At 33.9% G+C, this 20,736-nt stretch overlaps 1 protein-coding gene across 1 annotated transcript in view; it reads right to left on the bottom strand.

Moving 5' to 3' along the window:
* The window catches only part of LOC143256810 (kelch-like protein 17), a 78,677-nt gene that overhangs the window by 8,973 nt on the left and 48,968 nt on the right, over positions 1-20,736 (bottom strand). Inside the window, exons 8-9 of the mRNA XM_076514527.1 lie at positions 19,644-19,900; positions 9,955-10,028 (exon numbers count right to left, since the gene is read on the bottom strand). Of these exons, the coding sequence (XP_076370642.1) occupies positions 9,955-10,028; positions 19,644-19,900 (331 nt within the window). The remainder of the gene's footprint in view (positions 1-9,954; positions 10,029-19,643; positions 19,901-20,736) is intronic.

Genomic DNA, 20,736 nt, shown 5'->3' with positions numbered 1-20,736 from the left:
TGGAAATAACTTTAAACATTGTTACAGAAGAAAAGTACCTTTGTGTTCTAGTTTATCAGTCTCTTAAGTCATTCGAGTAGGATGCTAATAGGGTTTTAGGTTGTATCTACAGAAACACTGAATAGACGTCTATAGATGTTATAATTTTATTGTATAGATCATTGGTGTATTGTGTTCATCTTGAGCTTCTTACCTTAAAAGGGCACTGAGTATGAGGACAGGTTAAAATATCCAAAATATATTTTTACCATTAAAGAAAAAGAGAAAGTTAAGGAAGATATGGTTAAGTGTTTAAAATTGTTAAGGGAACTGATAGTGTTTATGCATTGTATGTTTTCATACTTGATGGTGAGAATGATAGAATAGGGTACACAAATATAGATTCTGGCATGATAGGAATCATCTTCAGCTAAGACAGTTTTATTTTTTCTTATAGGGTGGTAAGCCTTTGGAATAGGTTTTCTTTTGACATGTTGGATGCTGTAACTGTAAGAGAAGGCTTGATTAATAGTTGAATGATTAGGGCTTACTTTAAGTTGTTTTCTTCTTAAGTTTGGTTTAGTTTGATGAAGTAATGACCTCTATAGACAAAAACTCCCTGGCTGTCCTTAAATATTAAGTTATATATATTGATTAACATTCTTGGACAGAATACTGGAAAGTGATTGTAGTATCGTATTTAAGTGACCCTTAATTATGATATACATTATACTACAGTCATCAATTCTGTATTTCAACTTAATGGTACGTTTAATATTAAAAATAGAAGAAATGCCACTTTTGATGATAGATGTTTGTTTTTATTTTTAGTGTTAGTTATTGCATTTCTTATAGAATTGAGTATGTGTCCTACAGAATTTTTCTGTATGTCAATCTAAGCAATAATAACTTTATTTAAATACAGGTTTCACTAGAATTCAGGCACTAGTCTCTAACAAACTTGAATTTTTTGGCTGTCTTGTAATGAGTGAGGATTAGATAATAAAGAATTTTATGTAGTGTAATTCTCTCATTACACATCTGTTAAACAAAATTATTCAGACTAATAGTGGAAGCACAGACAATCTAGGCCAAAATATTGCATTATATATACATGCACACACATACACAAAGCATTGACAGCTTAACTACTGGTACCAAGGAGTATTCTCTTTTTCAGTTTTTGCACTACACATACGAGTGAATGATTTTGGAAATGGAACATCATAAGAGCTTTTGAGAGTTCTCTTTTGGGTTAGACTTAAATGAAAGATTATCAGGGGTAGGCTTAGCAAGTGCAGAGGTTATCATTTTCTTTTTTTTTTCAGTTAGTGAAGACTCAAGACTACTTTTGTCAGATAACTCAAAATCAGTAGAGAATAACTATCACTCTACAATAAAATTAGTATAATAATATAGTTCTATATATACATGTATATGATTAATTTAGAAATTACTCCTTAACATTCAAACACTAAAATGTATAGAATATAATAAAATGCAATGATGGATATGGCCTAGTTGTTAACATATCCAGACTGTATTTCTCAAAATTTACAGTCTGCATCTCCTTAGTGCACAAAATGTGTCTCATACTCTGGGGCTGTGGAATCAGTAGTTTGTATTTAGAAATGGTATATGCAGATAACCTCTATGTATCTTTGCACATAAATTTCAAACTAAAAATTAAGAGCAAATGCTTTGCAGTGAGGTCATGGAAGTTGAGAAATTAGGAATAAGCATATTGACAGGACAGTTAGAGCAATGAGGAAACTGAAAAAACAAACTTACAGTATAATTAAAATAACAAGTTTAAAGATAAATAATTGTGGGTTCCAAAATAAGAGTAGTTGCTATTATTCTAATGTTTAAAGATTAGGACCAAAATGAATAAATTGAGGGCTCTAGTTGATAGAATGAACAGTAATGAAACTTTGTTATATTTCAAAAATAATAATGATAGAAATTATTTTAAAATTCCAGTTTATAAGTTATTGCATAACTTATAAAGGACTACAGCCTAAAGACAAAAAGGCTTGTCAAGAAGTTGAATTGACATGATGAGCTACAATCAGGAGTTTGAATAGTAAATAATTTTAAATATGTATCAAGACACACAGTAGTGTCTCCAAGACATACTGAAGGACACAGTGTGCATTACCAACAGGAGTGATAGTTTAAAAATTTACCACTTTCTGTAGCTTAGACTGTGATAATCCATACTATTACATATTTACAGTGGATGTGCTATAGTGGACAGTTGCTTCATATACCAAATTACAAGGCAATCCATTAAAGATACATGAGATATCTTCAATTTTAATTGAAGTTTTCCTGTCATTTTAGCACCAAATGTATGAAAATTTATTTGATAGAAAAATATACTGTCATTGTATAAAAGACTGTTTAGTTTATATACTATCATTTAGTTTATTTTGTAAATGAATATTTTGTGATTGTTTATTTGTTTTTACAAGAGAGTTTAAAAGTTTTGTTTGTAACCCACTGATGTCAAGAAATATAGTGAACAGACAATTTAGCAATAAACATATAAATACTATGAGATGAGAGGGAAATAGCAGATAGACAAATACAATAACATGAAAAAATAGTCACAGCCAAGAAATAATTTGGCATGAAGTTAACTACAGCAAAAATGAAGGGCTAACATTTTATATGTCAGAATAAGACTAATAACAGAAAAGGAGAAAATGAAGAAGTTATTCTGTTAAAGCTGGTTCTAAAGTAACTGAGCCAATCAGATTGCAGTTTGACAAAAGGAACAGAGATTATTGAAAGAGCAGTGTAAGACTGCAGGTGTCTTAGGCTAAAACTTTATTGAATTATACATAGAATGCTATGTAATAGAAATAGAAAAAGGTAGTTCTGCTTGCCAATTAAATTTCTAAAGTAATTCATTAAGCCGAAGTAAATTTTGACAAAAAGAACTCTAAGTAGTGTTTATGATATCCTTCTTATCTTTATAGTGTAATGCATTTGTTGTACATACATCTACCTGCTTTGAATATATAATCTGTACATTATTTTGAAATCAAGTGGAGTGTATGTTGTTCACTTTATTGTTGATTATATTCCCAACAAGTCATAGACACCTACTGTGGAAGAATCCTAAACCCAACAACAACAACACAATATACATTTATACAATAAAGTATAAGTAAAAGCCTTTAATTGGCAACTGGCAAATATAACATCTGACAGATTGGTGAGCCACAGCCAGGATTATACAGTTGTAAATGGCAATAGCAAAAAATGTGAATGACAGAAGAAATAAGTAAGCCTATACACACAAATGCAGTAGTAGTGCAAAGACTGTAAAGATTACAATTACCACATATAACCATATCAGGTGATTTTTGATAAATGGGTTGAAAAGGAAGAATGTCTTGGGGTAAAAGGCAGTAAACTATTAGAGTTTGTTAACAAGAACTAGAGAAAGAAGAGGTTAAAAAGAAGAAAAAAAAGACTAGAAAAAGAGAGTGAAACAATAAGAGCTTAAAGAGAGAAAGAAGAAAAGTTGAGTGATGAAAATGAAAGAAAAGAAAGACTAAAGATGGAGAGAATTAGAATAGAAATTGAAAAAGAAGAAATATAAAGTAAAGACTAGAAATAGACAAAAAAATAAGAACACAAATTGGGATTGCAAAACTCTCAACCAAAAGAAGAGAGACCAAAGAATGATAATGGAATTAATGCCAGATGATGCAAGCTTCCCAAATTTGATGAACATAAAGATGATGGATGCTTTCCTGGAGAGATATGAAAGATTCACTCAAAATCAGAACTGGTCAGTCTGTTTTCATATAGGAAAAGACCTACAAGTACATGCAGGCATGTCAGAAAATACTATGAATTATGACAAATTAAAAGTGGTTTTACTGAAACAATATGAACTTAATGAAAAATCAGAAATTCACAGAAGTGAAACATGACACTGCAGAAACTGTCTTTCAGTTTATGGCATGTCTGTAGTGATATTTCATCAGACGGACTGACATGATCAAATGAGAAAATAGTTTTGAGGGACTGGCAGACCTATTAGTACAAGAACAGTTCATAATCTCATATGTTCATCCAACACATCACCATTTTTAAAGGAGAGAGCACCAAAAAATCTGGAGGAGATAATCTGTCTGGCAAAATGCTATATGGAGGCTTATAGTGGTAATATAACGAGCAAGTCAAAGAATATCTAGTAAAATTCGAGACCAGTGATGGCTGACCAGAAGCAAAACCCTACCAAGGGTGACAGGAGGTTAATAAACAGAAGGGAGAAGAGGTACTATGTATATTATAAAATGGGACACCTTGCAAAGGAATGCACACTCGTTGCCAGCAAACAACAACAAAAATGTAAACACAAAGTAGCTGGAGCTATTTACAAAGACAGTGCTAGTAAGAAGAAAGAAAAGCATGACAAACACTGGATACTGCTGCCAGAAGAAAGGCAATCAAGACAGTATGCCAGACTCAATTTATGAAGTATGATTGATCAGTAGATGCCTAATGTTTGGCTCAAGTTAGCAAATGGATCATCAGTGCCAATACTGATGGGAGTTTGTGGCAAACGTGAAGAGGTGCCAGTATGTAAAGGCTATACTTGGGACAAGAAAGTGAAGGTTTATTGAAACACCGGGTGCAATAGTACAGCAATGAAAACCAGTCTAGTATCTGATGATCAGATGACAGGTAAAGTACATCTGTGTGTACATCAGTGGAACAGCAAGAAAGTTTCTAATAGTAAAAACGAAAGTGGATACTCCATACTCTGTAGGAGACCTTGAAGCCATGTGCATGATGAAATCAGTATATGTCTTGGTGATAAGAAATATACCAGATAGTAGAAATTTAGAGAAACTAGACAGAAGGAAGATAAATTAAGTATATGCTGTCAAAATGAGAGCTTTTAAAAAAAAAGGAGCAGAGAAAACATGACATTAAGCCCTTGCAAATGTCAAAAGGCAATATCCCAAATGTTGGTTTGCAGGAACTTAAGAATGCACAGAGAAAATACCCTTCACTACAGAAACTTTGGTACAATGCCCAGGAGAAAGTTAAGCACAAGACAAAGGGGAAAGATCCATAGCACATAGAGGATTGGAAGGAAGAAGTATACATAATCTACCAAGGTAGTTATACTGAGGAAGTTAAACAGATCAGAGTACCAACAGAATACTGGACTCAGATGATGAAGTTGGCTTGTGAATAAAGTGTGAGAGTACACCTAGGAGTAAAGAAGACTGCAGACAGAATCACCAATAATTTTCATTGGCCAAGAGCCATTGGAGATGCGAGTAAATTTTGCAGTTCATGTGAGATCTGCCAAAATGTAGTCAAAGTGCCAGGGGGGGAGGTGTTTCTATAGAAGAGCCATTCAGCAGATTAGCTTGGGCTTGATTGGGCCATTAGCACCTGTATCTGACAAGGAAAACCGGTATGTGCTGACGTGGTCAACTATGCAATACACTATCCAGAAGCAATAGTACTGGTGAAGATAGGAACAAAGAGAGTACCAAAAGCCCTCCTAGAGATATTTTACAGAATTAATTTTCTGAGAGAAATCCTGAGTGACAGAGGAACACAGTTAACTTCAGAACTGATACAGAAAGTGTGCAGACTTATCGGTATTCAGCAGATCTTTACCAATCTGTACAATTCTAAAGGTAATTGACTTTGGGACTTTGTGAGACAGTCAGTGGAGTTTTGAAGAGCTTGCTAAAGATGTACCAAGAGAGACCATGTGACTGAGACAACTACCTTGCAGATATTATCATATCAAGAAGTCCCACAAACAATTATAGGACTTTCACTCTTTGAGTTACTGTGTAGAAGAACAGTATGGGACCCAATGCAAATATTGAAAGAGCTGTGGTTGGGAAAAGAATAGTCAGAAGTAAGGAACACATACTACTATGTGTTAGACCTCAAAAATTAATTGTAGGAGACCTGTCAATTTGTTTGACAAAACTTGTATATAGCTGAAGGCAGTCAGAAATATTTCTACAACAAAAAAGACAAGGATCAACATTTCAAGGTTGGACAGGAGGTTTTAGTTTTTGACAATAACATATTCACCCAGCAGTGGAAAGGACCTTTCACAGTACAGGAAGTGGTTGACAGGATGCACTATAAAGGTCTACAATGCCAATCTGTTGAAGAGGTTCTTTCAGAAATAAGAAGACCTGGCAGGTATAGCTGTTGATGTACAAATAGACATGGCAGATGCAGCTACCATAGATGCAGAATCTGAAGATAGTGAATTTATTATAGAAGATAGGGCCTACTAAGCCTAAGAACACTGAGTGGAGATGAAACATATAAATGCATCAACATAAGTGTCAAATTGACTGATAAGAAGGAAGAGGAACACAATCTACTGTGTTAGTATGAAGAAAGATCAGTAAACACAAATCTCAGGCAACACAAGGTCAAGATGAAGACAGGGGATCCCCCATAAAGGAGGAGCCCTACTGGAGATCCTACCATAGAAGAAGCAGATGAAAAAACTGTACACTTGTATATGAACTAAGAACAGTTCTTGTATATAGTAAGAAAAAAGAAAATATTGTAAATTTTTCTCTTGAAGAGGGGTTTATATCACAATATAAAAGACTGTTCAGTGTAAATATTATTATTTGGTTAATTTTGAGAATAAATATTTTATGATTGTCTAGTTTTTATCATAAGAAAGTGAAAAGCAGATAACTATTGGAAGTTGTGTTTGTAACTCATTGATTTCAGAAACATAGCAAGCAGACGATTTAATAACAAACATACAAATAGTATGAGATGAGAAGAAAACACCAGATAGACAAAGAAGATAGTAGGAGAGAGTAAAGTCACAACCAAGGAAAAATACAGTGTGAAGTTAACCAAGGTAGAAGTGATAGGCCTAACATTTAAAATGTTTGCCTCTGAAGAAGAAAGGTCCACCTTTTGCAAGCACTTGAATTATAGGGTTTTTATTTCATTATGTTTAATATGTTAGAGTATTACTAACAGCAGAAAATGAGTAAAAGTAGAATAATTTATTCAGTCAAAGCACAGTTCTAAAGTAATTGAATCAGCTTGACAACACTGACAAAAAGAATCTGTTATTTTTTGAAGGAAAAAAAGACCAAATGATTACTGAAACAACACAGAAGACAGTGGCAATTCTCCCCAAAATTATAAGTGTATTATACGTTAAATACTAGTGTGATAGAAATAGGGAAGGATAGTTCAACTTGTTAAATGAAATTCTAAAGTAACTGAATAGACCTAAAAGGACTTTTGATAAGGAAAAGAGAACTACATAGTGTTTATCCCTCTGATCTCTATAGTGTAAAGAACTTGTTGTTCAAATATATATGCACATATTATTTTGAAATCAGGTGGAGTGCATGTTATTCACTTTATTGTCGATTGTAATGCCATGTATTGCCAATAAGTCATAGACATGCACTCTTGAAAAGTCCTAAGTCCAACAACAACAACACAGTGTATATTTATATTACTAAGTATAAGTAAAAACCTTTAACTGACAATTGGCATACCTTATCCTAGCATTTCACAGAACCTAAAGCTAATGCTTCACTACCAAAAATCCTGTGTACATTATGGTCAATATAACACCACAAACTTTCATCTCAAGCTTTATTTTTTATCCTTCAGATACGATACATAGAGTTTCTCAATCTTTTGGACATGAAACAACTGCTCACTGCTTCCCTAAACTGTTGGAGACTGCTAAAATGCAAGTACAATGAAAGCCATATGATTTATATGAATATTCTTTAAATATTTGTTTGTTTGCTTTTTTGAAATCCCACAGACCTGCAATTGGTTGTGACATATTGGCAGCTGAGAAACATTGAAGTAGATTCAATGAACACATATCATTTAAAGAGCACACACGCTATTAAAACCATTTAATTTTGGAAAGTATGTGAAAAATAACAAATCTTATTATGTAAAATCATAAACAGTAGCAGTTAAATATATATGAAACTAAGATAAATGGACAACAACTTGCTGCTGTAGAAACAAGTGTAGGGCATGATGTGAGTAAAACAAAATATGCAGTCTAGCTAATTAACTGATGAATATCTGCTGTAAAAATTTTTTATAAATGTCACCAATTTTAATTTCATTCCTTTAAGTTGCATGCTGATTCCATTTTTGACTACATTTTTTTTTCACACCTAAGGTGTTTTTTGATTAAATTATTATAGGCCATCTGATCTAGAGATGAGAAATTGTATAATGAGATAGGGGTTGTTACTAGTGAGATTAACAATGCAATAATTATTGAAAGCTTTAATTATGGACACATTAATTGGGGTTTTATTGAAAGAAATAGTGAGAGAAACATATTTCTTGTTCAAATGAATCAGGATGGTTTTCTTTGCCAAAAGAAGATAATAATATTTATGCCCCTCAACACTGTATGGGTCAAAATGGAATTAATCTGAATTGTACAGATACTAATTTATTTTTGTTAAATAGGTAGATAGGGCTAGACAATATTTTTCTCAGCATTTTAAGAGAGATCAAAAACTAAATATATTGCTATTTTACTTTTCAATTTTATTTAATTAACACATAGGAGGTATGTGTCTGAGGATGGGGAGTTGTTAATGTTATTCCTATTTTTAAAAGAGATGATAAGAATTATCCTGGAAGCTACTGATATAAATCAGTTAGTTTTACTTCAGTAGGGGGAAAAGTATAGAGAGTTATAAAAGAAGTTTTATAAAATCACTTAGTAAGTTTGATATGATAAAAGAGATCCAACACAGGTTTATCACAGAGAAATCTTGTCTTACTACTCTGTTCAATTTTTTTTTTTGAGAATGTTATTTGCTATATAGATACTTATGTTTCCAAAAATGTTTTGATAGTGTTTTCTAAAGGCTTAGCTAAAAAAGTTGTAATCTACTCTTTACTTAACTACATTGAGGAGTAGGTAGGTGAAAAATATTAAAATTATGTTTAGTTAAATTGGACTGTTGTTAACAGTAGAGTGCATTTGCTTTTTCTTATTTACATTATGATACTGAGAGGAACATAATTAGTAAATTGTAAAATTTGCTAATGACTACACTCATGGATATTTATAGTTGTATTAAAAGTGTTGAGGTATTACTGAATGGCTTAGGTCAGTTGGTATTTATTAACAAGTTAAAGTAAAATGCATAAAAACATGTCAACCACATTAAAATGAAGCCATTTGCCCAACACCAGGAATAATCAGGTCAATTATGAACCCTGGAATACAACAGACATAGTAGTGGTTGAGACCCTATTTGTATGAGCGAAAGCTGTTTTACAACAGGTGCTATGTTGTGAAACAGATTAAGTTGCTGAATTGTAAGTTGATCAAATATTTGTCAAGGTAATGCTTTCAAGTTTTCATAGGTTGTATAATGTGTGCAATACAGATGGGATTTATACAAATCATAACTGAAGAAAAGAATCTTGAGAATGTGGTAGATAAGCATATGTAATAGAATATTAGGGTATATTTATAGATATATTGATCATATGTAAAAAGAGGTAATTATCTTTTTGTTCAATTCATTAGTTAGGTCTCACTTGAAATATTATATAAGATTTAGTTTCTTTATCTATTAAAAAGTTATTCATTAATTTGAAAGGTGTCAGCTATAAGGACTATTCTGGTGATGGAAACATTATTATAGCCTATGTTATTATCTATGTTTGAGAAAGCAAAATTTTCAAATGGTAAAGAATTTAAACACACTTGAATATGATTTATATGTAAATCAAGCTAAGGATACATAAAGTTCTGGTTCATAGTGGTACAAAGTTTAATCTTTTTGTAATGTTATAACAAGATAATGGTATATTGCTATCACATTTGCACAGTGATATGCTTCATTATTTTATATTTTTGCATGTAAATTAACATTATTTAGTTGTATGACAGATTTCAAAACACAGCAAACTTACCCTTGGATCTAGTTTTTCTACAGATGACTGGTAAGTAGCTCCATCATATCCTCCAATTATATATAAACAACCATCTGTAAAATAATATAATTATTGAATCAAAAATCTAATCACTGCATTTACCTTTTTTTTCATAATTGTTATACCTTCTATAGATTTATCTTCTTTTATTAACTACTCAACCACTTGAAAGAAGTGTTAAAACACAGGAATTGAAATACTGTTAATGTTATGTTGAGTAACATTATTTGTTTTTACAAAAAACATTACCAAAGTTATTACAACTTGCATTATCAGAATTTGATGTATGTTTCTAGATTAATTTACTTGTTGGAAAAAGCATTTGTGCAATCAACTGTATATGTAAGAAGCTAAATCTATATCCATATATATACTCTAATTTGAAATGCAAACCTTCAAACTCTGAAGCTGAAAGTGATATAATTTTCCTACCATTGAACCACATTCATATGAAAATTTGTAACACTGTTTGTTGTAAGATGCCAGTGACAAGAAAGCCCTACAAGACACTGGGTGCAGCAGTGACAACAAGTCTAGCATCTGATGGCCAGATGAGAGTCACAGTATATCTGCATATGTTGATTCATGAGATAGTGAGAAAGTTTCCCATAGCAAGAATAAAGGTGGACAGTCCATACTATATGGAAGACCTTGAGACCCTGTGTATATAGGCATTCATCTGTGATTTGGTGATTGGCAATATAACAGGCAGTATCAGTTTGGAAGAAGCAGACAGAAAGAAGTCTGATGAGGCATCTTCAGGCACCACTGTAACTTGAGAGAGGAAAACCAAACAAAATATCAATCACCCACAAGTTTCAAAGGGTGACATCCTGAATGTATAGCTACAGAAACTAAAGGAAGTGCAGAAGAAAGATCCTTCAATGCTGAAACTTTGGAGCAGTGCCTGGGAGAAATTTGAACACAAGACTAAGGGGAAAAGTGACCTATGGAATAAAGGACCAGAAGGGAGCACTGTGCTAGATCTTTTAAAGGTGGTTCTACTGGGGAAGTTAAACAGATCACAGTACCAACAGAATAACTGACTTGTGATGAAGTTGGCTAATAATTTGATTGTTGACGGATACTTTGAAGGGAAGAAGGTGATAGATATAATCACCAGCAACATCTGTTGGTGGAGGGTTATCGGAAATGTGATCAGATTCTGCAAGGAGGATGGCCAAGATGCTACTGGACGAGATACCTATTATAGAAGAGCTTTTCAGCAGAGTATTTGTGAATTTGATTGGACCACTAGCACCTCAATAAGACAAAAGCACCCTGTACATACTGACAGTAATTCATTATGCACCACATTACTCAGAAGTCATAGCACTGTCAAGAGTAAGGAAGAAAAGAGTAGCAGAAGCCTCCTGATAATGTTCAGCAGAGTAGGTTTTCAAAAGAAAGCCTAGACAGAAAGACACAGTCTAACTCAGAAGTGATGCAAGAGATGAGCAGACTTGTCAGCACAAGGCAGCCCCATCCCATAAAATCCAGATCTAATGGACTTTATGAGAGAGTAATTGGAGTCTTAAAAAGCATGGAAGATGTGCCAGCAGAGACTACTTGACTGGGACAGATACCCATAGGCAATATTATTTACTTACTTGTACGTAGTGTAAGATTAAGTAAAATTTTCATCAGAAGAACAAAACTGTTAAGACATTTCAGTGACTGAAATAGTTGTGAATTTCATCCCTCCATAACTAGCTTAGAATACATATTTATTCAGATGTGTATTTCTTTCATTTGTTGTCCATTTCTGTTTTATTTTCTGCATAAAATTTTAGAATGTTTATATCTTGGATAGTTTGTAATTTATCTTATTGTCACCAGTAGACTGGAATATCACTGAATTTTACTGATACTGAAGAATATATTGTATCAGTCTGAGGTTTAATGTCTAAAATGAGGTAGAATGGATTCTTTTTTTACACTAACAAATACCAAGGTTGGATAGCTTACCTGTAACATTTTGTTTATTCTTGTTTGGCCTTAAAATAAATATTACTAACTTTGTTACACCTCTATCTACTCTTGGATTGGTTTTATTTCCAACTTTAAAAACTAAAGTGATAAAGTGCAACAAATTACATCTTTTAATATATAATCTGCAAAATAAATGCATCATCTTGGTAGAATGTTACATGCCACTAACTGTGTGCATTTGTTTATCTCAAACATGCTCGTCCTTTCAGTTGTAGGGGCATTTTATTGTGATAGCCAATTCCACTATTTGTTGGTAAAAGAACAGCCCAAGAGTTAGCAGTGCATGGTGTTGACTAGCTGCTTTCTGTCCTGTCTATCATTGGTAAATTAGGGATGGTTAATACAGATAGTACTTGTGTAGCACTGTGCAAAATTCAAAACAAACAAAACAATATGCTTCATATTCACAAGATTACACTAGCTTATTGTAGTAACAGATTATGAGTCAGGTCTCATCTATGCTGCCATACTCCAACAAGTGTGATACATTCACAACAAGTCAATGCAGGTACAAAAATTCTTCACATTATTGATTGTCACAGTTGTATAATTGTCTATTTTTATCAAAGCCCACACTGGCAGGTTCAATTACTTCAGAACACTCTTTGACAATAAAAATTACCTTCCTTTATCTCTGTTATTACAATAAAAGCTGTGAAACAGACTTTAAAAATTGTCTGTTATGATAAAAGCACACAAACATAGCCTAACTTCACTTTTACTTTCACTAACTAATTTATTTGCACTAACTTGTATATATACTGCCTGACTGAGACCTAGAACTTTATACAAATTATAAGATGTTATGATATAACAATACTCACTTAAAGTAATAAGAAGAATTCAAAAGGTTTGAGGAACAGGACATCAGTTAACAACAACTAAACAACACAGCATATGATTTGTAAACAGCTATAAAGCAAACTTGCCATAACTATTGCTTCCAAAAATAACTTACTTTAATGTTTGCACAATATAAGCTAAATAATAATCTCATATTAAATTTAAAATGAATTGTCATGTATATCTAACATATAGTACAGAAAAATTAAGTCTAATCTTTCTTCTTATTATGACCCTGCCCTGTGGCTTCCTGAGTGAACCTTCTTTGCATCACTTGGGGAGAAAGAATACTCAAACTATGAATCCTTTTTTCATAATCATGTAAAGGTACACAAATGTCTCCAACATACAGACATTCCTAACATCAGGGGCATAGATCCTGGGGGGATGGGGGATACACCCCCTTCATTTTAGGTGGGGGTATGGTGCATACAATCATCCCCCCCCTATAGTTTGGTCTGTTGAATTGTTTTATTGCATCACAGGCCTACAAATTGTGTGTTTGTTCTTGTGATTCTCATGTGTTTTTACCAATCGAATTACATAATTAGGCCTAGATGTAGCCTTTTCAGTAGCCGAAATGTACATCTTTAATGTAGGCGTGCTTCTAAGCTTTTCGATCTAAGCGATAATTCCTAAGTATCTGTCAGTAGGTCTAAGTATACATGTAAGGCTTGCAAGCACTATCATAGAATCTACCTACATCTTGTACGTAGTGTAAGATAAAGTAAAATTTTCATCACAACAAATTGAACAGAGCATGAAATTCAAAAATATTACTCCCAAGTGTAATCTCCTGTGATCTAGATCTGGCAGGCCATTTGTAGTTTGTAGCTGCATCAATCTTATGTGTATATTGTGCAGTTTTTCTACGCCATTTGTTCTTATGCATGTCTAGCTGGTTTTATTGTCAAATGCCTTACTCTCCTTAGCTGCTGAAGCCGCTGACCATAATGTACATTTAGTATACAGTTAATGACAGGTTCGGGCAGCTCGGATCCAGATGGGCCCTACATCACCACCACCCACTCCCTTTAGTCTGAGCCTTGATTTTACAACAGAGCTTATTAGACCTGTGTTTGTGGCCCTCATTAATCCATGAAATTTCAGATTATCACCACCCTCTAATAAAGTGCTGGTGCTTTATGGTAAAAGAACAATATATTCTCTCATCATAGACAGAAAAATATTGTATTTTCTTGTATAACTAGAACACAAAAGGAGCAATTTCCACAGCCTGAAGCCTCTACTCGAATTGTATTGCTAGTTTTTGTTTAGGTGTTTTTATTTAATAGACGTGCTTATAGACATTATATCACAACATGTTTGCCTTTTGATCAGCTTTAACAGGAATATAATATATTTGTGATTGTTTAAGTATTTTTCAAGAAACTTACAATTACTTGTGTTGTAACTAGCACACATTATTGTCCCAGCGATGCCCAGGTGGTCAGTCGGCTCACTAGTCACTGTAAGGTTCTCGCATTCAACTTAAATACATTGTACAATTCAGTCCTACTTCCATTCTGTTCTATATTCGTTCGTCGTAGTTAGAGTTTTTCAATAAAGACTGTATTTTAGCCTGTTGAGTCATCTGGGAAACAGATTCCAATTATAAATATAGGAAATACCATGTTTATCAGAGGACGAGTCTGAAAATGCTTGTGCAACTATTGCAAATCATGAACCACTAGATAGTTGTGAAACAAGTTTGTGCAGTAATGAAAAATCTGACACTCCATAGATACAGTGTGGAAAGTCATATCATCCAGATGCACAAGTAATACCACGACAGAAAGCAAAATCTCAAAATATCAACTTCCAGGGCAAGTGGTTGATGAGTTCTCGAAGATGCACTTCGACAAACAGACCCAAAAAGTCATATGCTTTCATTGTGCCAAGGCAGAAAATAGAGGCCTTTTATAGGCAAATTGGAGAGGCCAATGGAGTATACCTTCATATCCACCTGTTTTTGCAACTGGAAAAAGGCAAAACAGAAATTCAATGAACACCAATCCTCCTCTCAGCACAGATTCGCTATATCTCCAGAAGGTTCACTTGATGTAACTCCAGTGACTGTCCAGCTACATGATGGAAAAAAGGAGCAGCAGGAAGAATGCACAAGAAGTCTAGCCAAAATATTCAGAAGTTTATGTTTCTTACTGTGTCAAGGTTTACAATTATGTGGACATACTGATACAGAGGGGGACTTCGTGCAGTTAATGAAGCTCCTGGAAAAGGAAGATCCTGAGTTGATGGCCTACTTGTCAAAGAAAACCACATTCATATCACCCCAGGCTCAGAATGAAATAATAGAGATGTTCAGCCATCAAATACTGAGAAACATGGCACAAGAAGTCCAACAAAGTAAAATCTTTGAATTAATGGTTGATGGCACTCATGATGTTACAGGTGCCAAACAGGAAGCAATATATGTACAATACGTCGATGAGAACCTTAACATCCATGAGACATTTCTTGGTTTGTACGGTGTTTCCAATACAACTGGTGAAACGATATCCTCGACTATACTTGATGTACTGACTAGACTCAATTTACCACTGTCAAGATTAAGAGCACAAACTTATGATGGAGCCGCTAACATGAGTGGTGCGTACAGTGGATGCCAGGCAAAAAAAAAAAAGAGAAGCAACCGTCAGCTTTGTTTTTTCACTGTGGAACACACAAGGCTAATTTAGTAATGCATCATGCAGTTGAAGCTTGTGAATGTGTTCAAGATTCTATCCAGTGGGAACATGAACTTGGTATCTTGCTTCAGAGGTCAGGCAAATACAAGACAATCTTTGAAAATATTGTATCATCAGACAGCCACAATGGTCCTGTTAAATACATCTGCCCACTGTGTCCAACACACTGGTTGTGCCACCTATCTGCAACTACATGTGCTTATGATCACTACAGTGATATTGTTGATTTTTTGTCTGAATTAGCAAATGAAAAATCAGATGTAGCAGTGAAAGCACGAGGTCTGCTGGACAGATTTGACAAAGGAAAGACAGTTTTAGGATTGTTGATGGCTCAGCATCCATTAGCTGCATTAGAGGAACTAAACTGTGCATTCTAAGCAAATGAGCAACAGTATCTGGCATGATTGAAGCATCTACAATGACAGTTGAGCAATTGCAGGTTTTGAGAACAGAGGAAAATTACAACAAGATATTTCATGAAGCTGAGAAAAAGGTAACTTCCCTAGATCTGGTGCCTATTGAACTACCACTCATTCACAGACCACCCAGAAGGATCACAGGTGATGGCTCAGTACACCATTCTGCAACAGCTAGAGATTACTACAGAAGCCAATATTTTGAATTTGTGGACACAGTCATAGAACATCTGACAACTAGATTCAATGCAGACAACAATGACTTGAGGCAATATCTGGCACTTGAGAACATGATCACATCTGGCAAGATTGACAACTTGGTTATAACTTCTATCCAGAAATCTCTGCACAATGGCTCGAGTTTCAGTTGCCCATGTTCAAAGGAACAACAAAAGGAGTAACTCTGAAACATGCAAAGAATGCTTACAGTAAAATGCATGAAACAAGCCTGCAGATGTTTAGTGAAGTGTTTCTTCTCATGAAAAATTTGCTTGTATGTCCAGTATCCAGCTGCGAACGTGAATGCAGCTTTTCTGCATTAAGACTATTGAAGACGTGGTTAAGGTCAACTATGTCTCAGTGCCGCCTCAACCATGTAGCAGTTTGTCACACTCACAAAGATGAGGTCGACAAGATAAAGATAGAAGAGCTTATGAAAGAATTCATAAACAGATCATCACAATGGAGGTCTACGTTTGGGAACATGTATACTAGAGGACTAAATGAATCTTACTTCAGTGAAAAGTATGAATAATTATGTGCTACATTGTATTGATGTGTAATTTTCAAGAGTTCGCAAAGACATTTTAATTATTTTTATCAAACAACATGAACAGTTTTTCAGTAGATATAAACTTATCAAGGGTAATTACTAATTTTATTAATATTTGAAAATGTAATTCATGCAATGAAAGTTATTAGTAACCTTGTCAAGTATAATGGCCATCTTTTATACTGTACAGTGTGCAGGAATAAATTCATGTGGCAGTTAATTTGTGACACATTTGTCTTTATTCTATTAACATTTTGAAAACTGTTCACAACGCCTCACTTATACAAACCTATAGGAAACCTTGAAGTATTGTGGCAACAAGATTACTCTGTGACTACATGTTTACAGCTTTCATGTTCATGTAATCAGAGATTACCAATTTGCAAATTGAACAGTTCACATAAGTGGTTGCAGAAATCATCCCCTCCATCAGGTGTAAAAAATCTATGCCCCTGCCTAACACTGACCTAACCATATACTAGACAGAAGACAATTAAAAGTAATTTTGAATACATGTTGAATCAGTGCATTATGTACTAACTCAGTACTAACTCTTTGTTATAAAGTTTGACTGTGCATTGAATCAGTATTTCTTTCCTTCTATATTGCCAGTCAACACTACCAGAAATTACTAGCTGAAGTCAACACATTGATTCAGTATATTATGACCCCATTGATTAATTATCACAAGGTTATAAAGCACTGATTTAGTATGTAACCGAAATCATGACTTGCATCATGTATTTGAAAACTATGTTACAATTGACCTTCCTTTGGCTATATGTTGGATTAATACATTATGTCTTATAGTTTACTTCCAGCTATAAATGCACTTGAGGAGTCAGTGCTTCTGATGGTGGTTAAGATTATGGATATGAATAGAATTAGTTGTTGTTATTGTTGTTTTTAGCTTTAATATAAGCAGTTAGCGTTTTATTTTCCAAATAGAGTTCAACATAACTTTATTCTATGAAATATTCTGTTGAGTGTTTTCTGTGGGTGTTCATGCCCTTAATTCAACCATTACACCTTTCCTCTTAATTCCTCGCATACAGTGCGAAACATAAGAAAACTGTTATTTATTTTGGATGGAACATCATCAGTTTTTGAAAGCAAAGCCTAGAATTAACAAGAAACTATAATTTAATAAATTTTGACTATATATTATAATTTACTTTGTAAAACTAAAAGTCGTAACTACTTATACTTGCAACAAGACATTAGCATTGAGCATATTATATTTTAAAACATTACTTTCTCAACCAAATTCTGAAAATCCTTAAGGGACTAGATATAGAATACAATGTTAAAAAAATATATAATAGACCTCATACTATTGTTTAATGACAAGCATATTAAAAAATCATGCTTCACAAGCTTGAGAAAAAGCATTTATACTACAAATATTTATTCACACCATTTGTTACAACAACTATTCTAAATCAACACATATAAACTTAAACATACAGATGTTTTGAATTTCATGCAAAGCTACACAAGGGCTATCTGTGGTAGTTGTCCGTAATTTAGCAGTGTAAGACTAGAGGAAAGGTAGCTAGTCATCATCACCCACTGCCAACTATTGGGCTACTTTTTTACCAACACATAGTGGAATTAATTGTCACATTATAATGCCCTCATGGCTGAAAGGGCAAGCATGTTTGGTGTAACTGGGATTTAATCCTATGATCCTCAGATTACAAGTCAAGTGCCCTAACCTCCTGACCATGCTGGGCTTTAAAAACAAAGCCAGTGAAATTTGGTGTAATTAACTTTTGCAAAATCTACAGATAAAATCACATAATTTTTAATGTAAACAACATCATCTAAGTTATATTTAGTTAGACCTTTCAAACATCACTGGAAAATATCTTCACACAAGTAGTTAAAAAATTTTTTTTTTCTTAATTCCTACCAGTTAAGCCAAGTGCAGCCTAGTGGTTCGTGTGCAGGGCTGTGGCTCTGAGGTTCCATGGTTCACATTTTATTACCATCATACAATTAAAAATGAATACTTTTGTTACTGGAGTGTTGGACAGTGTTTTGCTAGTAGAGCATTTTCTTTTATAAAATCTGACAAGTTTGCCCTATATTTAAAGACTGTTTTGTTTGTTTCTTTGTTTTGAATTTTGCACAAAGCTACTTGAGAGCTATCTGCACTATCCATCCCTTATTTAATAGTGTAAGACTAGACAGAAAGCAACTAGTCATCACTACCCACTACCAACTTTGGGTTACTCTTTTTACCAGTGAATAGTGGAATTGACTGTCACATTATAATGCCCCAATGGCTGAGAGGGCGAGCATGTTTGGTGTGATAAGGATTCGAATCCTCAATCCTCAGATTACAAGTCAAGTGCCTTAACCACCTGGCCATGCTAGGCCATAGAAGACTGTAAGAAACCTTTCACTGAACACTTCTAATATGAATGTTCCAAGGAACAAGTGCATTTGGGTACCATTTTGTCAAATAGAACAAATCATAAACACTTTTTTAAATTGTTAGTGTAAAATGCCTATAAATGATATTTTTTTTTTAAATTTCAGCCACTAAATATATTTTTCAACATAAGATACATGGCACTTGCTTATTTAACCACGATGCTGTACAATGGACTTGCTGCATAGGGATTGAACCCTGAGTTTTACCGTAATAAGCCGTGAAGTTTACTTTTGTGCCATTCTCTCAGAAAACTAAAAGTAACTAGACTGAATTACTGACTTACAAAATAACATCAACTTTGTTAAAGATACTTAGACATTAATTTACGAATACAAATGACACCTACATCATTAATTCTAACCTTAACTCTTTTGAAACTATATGATTTTATTACGTGAAAAGGAGCATAACTGTTGTAGCTAAAATGCAATAAGCAACATGAAAATGTAATTTACTCACTGACACATGCGAGCTTATGAAACAAGTTGACTTACCTAAAACTGTCACTTTGCAGTGGCGTCTTCTGGTTTCCATTGCAACCACTGAAGACCATGTCCCAACTAAAGGATCATAGCGTTCCACACTGCTTAAACATGAAACACCGTCGTATCCGCCTGCCACATAAATTAATCCACTTAAAGAAGTTATGCCTAGACAACTTCTTTTAGATCCCATATTACATATGAGCTGCCAGGTATTGGATAGGGAACTGTAACATTCTGCAGACACCAAGTCCTTTGTTCCATCATACCTTTAGAATACAATGCTATAAAGTCATCATTTATTGATAAATCCATAAGCTATTGTATTATTACAAGATGCAATACTAATAGAAGAATGTTATATGTGATATTCTGAAAACTGAGGATAAAACAAAGTTTTTTTAAATTATTTAATTTAATTTTATATCATTAATCTCTTTATTTGAAAATTCACCCATAGGCTAACATTACTCATGTTATTATAATTTGGATCATGTTATGTTGTAGTGAATACTATGGGACCTGTTACAATCCATAACATTGTGTAATATAGGTCTAACAGCATTAATGGGCCTGATGGTTAAGATGCTCAACTTTCAATCTGCGGGTTTGAATTACAATCACTGAACATACTTGCCCTTTCAATCATAAAGTTACAGCTAATCCTACTATTTGTTAGTAAAAAGTAATCAATGAGTTGGGGGTCTCTGACTGTGAATTAAGGGCAACTAGCATTAATAACTTTTGTGTAGCTTTGTGCAAAACTCAAAACAAATAAAACCAAACAACATAAATGTTAAAATTTACAGAATTTAAAAAATATTGTAGCCTACTGGCCTGGCATGGCCAGGTGGTTAAGGTGCTCGATTCCTAATCTGAAGGTCACAGGTTCAAATCCCTGTCACATCAAACATGCTTGCTCTTTCAGTCGGGGGAGGCCATTATAATGTGACACTCAATCCCACTATTCATTGATAAAAGACTAGCCCAAGAGTTGGAAGTGGGTGGTGATGACTAGCTACTTTCCTTCTAGTCTTACACTGCTAAATCAGGGACGGCTAGAGCAGATAGCCCCCATGTAGCTTTGTGCAAAATTCAGAACAAA

Source organism: Tachypleus tridentatus, chromosome 1 (assembly GCF_004210375.1).
Source record: "Tachypleus tridentatus isolate NWPU-2018 chromosome 1, ASM421037v1, whole genome shotgun sequence".
NCBI classification, from domain to species: domain Eukaryota; kingdom Metazoa; phylum Arthropoda; class Merostomata; order Xiphosura; family Limulidae; genus Tachypleus; species Tachypleus tridentatus.
The sequence above is the reverse complement of the archived record's forward strand: the minus strand, read 5'-3'. Positions and strand labels throughout refer to the sequence as shown.